This window comes from Chaetodon auriga, chromosome 4, assembly GCF_051107435.1.
Source record: "Chaetodon auriga isolate fChaAug3 chromosome 4, fChaAug3.hap1, whole genome shotgun sequence".
Taxonomy (NCBI): Eukaryota; Metazoa; Chordata; class Actinopteri; order Chaetodontiformes; family Chaetodontidae; genus Chaetodon; species Chaetodon auriga.
This window is the reverse complement of record NC_135077.1, coordinates 23,761,501-23,767,500: the sequence shown is the minus strand read 5'-3', so window position 1 is coordinate 23,767,500 and position 6,000 is coordinate 23,761,501. Positions and strand designations below refer to the sequence as shown.

General features: G+C 45.5%; 1 protein-coding gene across 1 annotated transcript in view; it reads right to left on the bottom strand.

Annotated features, from left to right (window-relative positions):
* The window catches only part of maml3 (mastermind-like transcriptional coactivator 3), a 103,672-nt gene that overhangs the window by 45,332 nt on the left and 52,340 nt on the right, over positions 1–6,000 (bottom strand). The window contains exon 3 of the mRNA XM_076728073.1: positions 4,707–5,645. Coding sequence (XP_076584188.1) covers positions 4,707–5,645 — 939 coding nt within the window. The remainder of the gene's footprint in view (positions 1–4,706; positions 5,646–6,000) is intronic.

The window sequence follows — 6,000 nt, the reverse complement described above, 5'->3', positions numbered from 1 at the left end:
GCTTCTGAGATGGCTTGATGTCATGATTATCAGTACAACCCACCAGTTTCCTACACTTAGCATTACCAAAGACAGAGAGCTACAATTGGCTCATTTACAGCTTCACTGGAAAACTTGAGCATGCAATGTAACACATAATGCGGGCAACCTTTCAGCTATAAGTGACAACATGGATATCTGCTATTAGAATTGATTCCAACTAACAAATCAAACACCACTGCCCAGCGTCACAGTTTTAGGCTGTGACGCTGTGCTGATTAGCAGAGAAATGTCCCTTAAAATGTACAATGAATAAAAAGTAAGCATGCCAAATGGTTAAATGTATTGCTTTTGGTTTATTCAAAACTAAATTTAGCTTACATTTTAGTTTGTCAAGGACAATGAACAAGCAGAAAACAGTGGATATCAATAAATCTTGCAGCATCCTTGGTCCATATTTAAGGCACCCCAAGTTGCCACAGTGCACACTTGGGGGGCCACTGCAATATAGTGGTGATTTTACAGATGCCCATGCTGGAACAAACAACACAGGCTATTTTTACACTGTGAATTTTGAGTTCAGACAAATCACTACATTTTTTTTCTTTTAACCACATTCGAATGGTAGTTTGAATTTTCATATAGGAAGAGATGACTTATTTACTGATCCTCATTGACTTGATACAAGCTTCAATAAAACATTTTCCAATATACTAAACTCTATTATACACAATACTGATACAGTACTGTATCTGTTATGAGCTAAAATCAGCCAATAACATCAATTCAATGAATTTTCTGGGTTCTGGTTCAGTGTGTGTGAGAAAACTGGTTCTGTGTGTGTGTCTTCTTGTTAAGTCTGCCACCTCTGAGACCTTGTGGAGGTCAAGGTTCTGAGTAGAAGAGGACGGAGGAGGGGATGAAAAAGAGGAGAGAGGATGATGAGGGGCTTTACCTCTGGAAAGGGAGGGGGGGCGGAGAAGGTAGAAAGCAGGAGGGGCTTTGCCAGAGAGCATGTCTGCCTGTGGGTGTTTTTCAAAGCCTGTTTATTTGTTCAATGTGTGTGTTTGTGTGTGTGTGTGTACATGTGTGCACACATGTGAGTGGGCTGGTGTCGTGACTCACAGGGCTATTAGCACCGGCGTCAGCTCCTTGGTGCACTGCAGTCAGAGTGTGACACCGTGATCTCCTACTTCCACACACACACGGCTCTCGTTCACACATGCACACACAGTCAAACCTCCCGCCTCAATTTATCAGTATGACACCAGAAGCCCTCCTCTGAGGCCAACACCTGTCAATCCATTCGCATCCAATCATCACTCAGATAACCCCGGAGACCCGCCCCTGCGCTGCTAGCTTCACACAGCTGCACGTACACTTGTGCAACAAGCCACATCCGCCTCACAATCATTCTGTGTCTCACACACACACACACACACACACACACACACACACACACACACACAAACACACAGTGAGGCAACCACATCACCCGTCACACGCAGACAAATCACACAAACATCTTCCAGAGGCTCATGCACACGCCTTTGCTCCCCCACTTGCTGCTTCCACTGAGACATCCACCACTGTGACGACGGTAACCGCGACAACGGGCATAAATTAGCGTCATGGCGATATGCAAAGCGAGGCAGCAACAATTAAAGCTTGACTAACGAGCTTTTGAGGAGCGAGGCTGAAGTTTCCCTGAGCAGCTGCTAACTGGATTAGCCTACACACACACAGAGGCAGAAACAGAGAGAGAGGACGGAGCACAGAGACAGTGATGTTTAAGCACCACCTGTGAGACCACACAAACACACACACGCACACACACAGAGCCAAAGGTTAATGTACACATACGCTGATGCAGACAAAGGAAATAGAATCGAAACAAAGCTAGTATCACTTCACCCTAACACAAACATCATTACCAAGGGTGTCTCAGGGGATGTCAACATATCAGCACAAATTACTCTACAACAAGAAGTATCCATGCATACACATAAAGACCAGGCAAAGATCTAATGTGGGGGAATAAAAAAGCAATCGTGTTTTCCTGTTGGTTCATTTCAGCTTGTAACTGTAGCACCTTCTTGTTTGTTGCGTTTGGCATATGTTGTCATTATTTTCAAGATTTCTCACCTTGACATACTGAAGAATTTTGCAGTTTTTTTTTGTCCAGCGCGCCTACAATTTGGGCACAGATGGTCTGAAAACTAATATTAAAGAGCTGATTGCCAAGACCTCTTTTTAGGCTGACGAGTATTGCTGGTTGCATTCAATCTAATAGGACCCACCTCTGTGATGGTGCTTGTAATTAGGTTACTTCAGTGTTAAAATCCTTTTCCATTTAGCGCTCCAGACATTTTGTATTGCACTTCAATTAAAGTTGGGTGATTTATGATAGGCAGAATTAGAAATATATCATCAATATTAATGCAGCAGAAGCTGAGATATCCTAACTTTTCATCCCTCGTATGCGTTGAGCTCCAAAAACATTGGATCCTACACTTCCCATAATGCAATTTGATAGCTCCTTTTTATGACACTCTGAATGTGGTTGTCATCATTTGCTCATTTGCTGCGTGTTGTCCCCTCTCTGCCCTCTTTCCTGCCATGTCTTCAGCTGTCTCTGTCACAATAAAGCCCCCCCCCCCCCCCCCCAAGAAAAATCTTAAAAAAACACTCAAAAAACAAAACATTGCACTCCCAGTTTGTAAGGTAGTTTTGAGTAAAAAATTGTATTCTCATTGCCAAGATAACCCTGATGACATCACTATGACAGACTTGACAAAGCTCTTCCAGGGTCACAGAAGATATTATAAAACTGTTTTCATAGGCTTAATAGTATTCCCTGGGACTAGCAAACTGATCTTGACATATAAAATTGGTGGACTTCCACTTTAAGTTTTAGCACTAGTTGTCTGAATCCTGTAAATATTGATGCAATGCTCATCTGCACCCATGATCGACCTAATAAATGATCACTATGACAAAATAAAGACGAGCACACTATAATCTCTGTCATATATTTTATAGTTATTTGATGATGTTATTTGAGACTGATTATTCACTAAAAATAAACGTACTAATTACAGTCAGTACAATCAGGCTACATGCGTGTAGAACAGTGGGTATTTTGCATTTCAGACACTCCATTCTGCATTGCTCACTTGTTTCTCCCTTTCCAGGCCCTTGACTTTCTTTTTAATATGCTCCATCCTCACTCAACAATAAATCTCTCTCTTTCTGCATTTGCCTTTCTCCTTTAAGTCGTTCTTTTTCTTCTCTGCACATCCCTCTCCTCTCTCTTCCCGGTCTCCAATTCTCCTCTGCTCACTCAAATAAATCTCTCCTCCCCCTCCTACCCACCCCCCGACAAATCTATGAAACACACACAAACATACATGTGCGCAGACTCGCACTCACTCACTTGCACACACAAACACACAGCCCTCCAGGCAGCAGCCACAAAGGCCCCATATTAATAAATCTGCTCCTTTATTGGTGCTGAGTGTCTCTGGCAGAGGGAGAAAGAGAGGGAGGAGAGGGGGAGGAAGGAGGAGGAGGAGCAGGACAGAAGACGCACAGATCACCAGAGGGGAGGAGGAGGAGGTGACTGACTGTAGCCATATCATGAACACAAGGGAGGCAGAGTGAGATAGACAGAGACATACAGGTAGAGGGAGACAGCATTGACAAGTGCATCATCAACAAGCATGTACACACCAGCACACACACTTTCTGTTGACGATAATCCAGCAGCCCTGAGATAATGACCAACACCATGAGAAGTGTGAGATTTCACTTGTGTAGGTGTTTATTTGTTGAAGTATAGTTCACCCACACTTCCTTAACGTCCTCCGTCCAGTGGATTATTAAGGACACCTGACACCCGGCTAACCACTGGAGCGTTCAGAGTGGGTTGTGCTGGTCGCTGGGCTCGGGAAACAAACTGCCCGAGGTGGGCTTTCGGTAATGACAGCAGCTAGCTTGGCTCAGTGGTCCAATCTCAGCCATCAGTCAGCTGTGACAGATTGGGGATATGAGCTAAGGAGCCGTTTAGCTTTGGTGTTTGGCATGGTGTGTGAGTGCATGCGCTTGTGTGTCTGGGGAAGGAGGAGTGGGGGGAGGCTATCAGTGCTGCTAGTGTTGCAGAAGCATCAATACACTCTCGACAGGCCATTTTCCTATGCCTATTCCCAGCCATGGCTTGTTGCTGGGGCAACTACCGCCATTTTACCTTCCCTGGCTGCACCTCTAGAAGGTTTTATAAAACAGCAACCCATTTTCCATAATATGTTCCGGTCAACTGTTTAAAAAAAGTGTACATCTTTATTTTTCAATCCTTGCTAATGGGCATTCTGTGCGCAAAAGGTAAGGCAAAAGTTTTCTGTATATTTTACAGGAAACCTCCAGTGGACAGCCAACGTTTCATATAGCTCCTCAAGGATTGACAAGCAAAAGTAGGAGGGTGTTTGTTCTCCTGCCAAGGCCATGGGTTAAGCACCACCCTAAAACATGACACTCATCTCGACAATAACTGCTCTCTGTTTGCATCTGAAGAATGAAACAAACTGCAGTTGAAGGAAACCTTCCTCGTGGTCCAATGCAGGGGCAACACCATTGGCTACACATGACCTGAACCAATGTAACGCAAAAAACTTTGCCAAGCCACAGTGTTTAAAAACAATCATCAAATGAATATCAAACAGTTCCCTTACCTGTCCATGAGGCTGCATGGCGCTGTAGGGCATGTTCTGGTTCAACACTTTCTGCTTCATCAGCAACATCCTCTTCTGCTCCTCACTCAGGTGGGCTGTCTGTCCTGGGATTGGCCCCTGGGTCTGCCCTGGCCCCGCTCCCTGGCTGCCACCTCCCCCACCACCCATGTAGGGAGGCATCATGGGGTTCTTGACCTGACTGTTCCCTCCCATAGGTGGAGTCATCCTCTGGCCTATGTGATCAACCCCGCTACCACTGAAGTGACTGAGTGGTTTGGTGTTGTTATAGGACAGCATGGCTGCTGTTTGCTGCTGCTGTTGCTGCTGTTGTTTGGACAGGGTGTTCTGGTTGATGCTGTTTGGCTGTTGCTGGCCCATCATGCTCATGTGGTTGTGAGGGAGGTAGTTGTTCATGGGGGCTTTGGGCCCATTGTTGGGGGCCATCCCAGCCACTAGAGGGCCCTGTGGTGTGTTAAAGGCTTGCGGTGGGTACATCATGGGACTGTTGGGTTTGTCTTGGTTAAAGGGACCAGAGTTATAGGGACTAGTTGGAGCACCTGCAGGGGACCAGTTAGCTGCTTGTTGCTGCTGCTGCTTCTGCTGCAGCAGTTTAGCGCGTTGCTGAGCCATTGCTTTTAGCTGCTCTGCTGGAGAAAGTTCAGGTGTCACTGGCCCTACAGGCTGACCACCAGACGCAACCCCACCCGCTCCAGGCCCTGTGCCCGCCTGACTGACCCCTGGGTTCATCATGTATCCATTCCCAGGCCTAGAGACTGCTTGTGTCTGAGCCTGGGTCGGGGTCTGAGGGGAGCGAGCCACACAGTTGTGCAATGGGGAACCTGATGCCATGGCAACGGCTGGAGACTGCTGCAAAGGTTGCTGTGGAGGCGTTCCATTGGCAGTGGTGGCAAACTGAGGGCCTGACGATGACGGTCGGACCTGAGGAGAGGAATCCAAACAGGAAAAACACCATTCTAAACGAATAGTTCAACACAATGCCAAGAAGAAATTAGCTTATCTTAGAATAAAGACTGGAAAGAGACGGAACAGCTAGCCTGGATTTTTCCAAAGTTCAAAAATAGCTCCATGAACACCCCTATATATGACCTTTACATAGGTAGATAAAAACCTCTTTTGCATGTGAGAACTAGCTAAGACATGGTCAAATAGCAGCATCAAGTACATAAACAGAACAACAACATCAAATCTCAATAACAAAACTAAGTACAACAAAGGTACATTGCATAAGACAAGTGCAATAAATAAGGCAGCATTAAATTAGGATTGTTAGTTA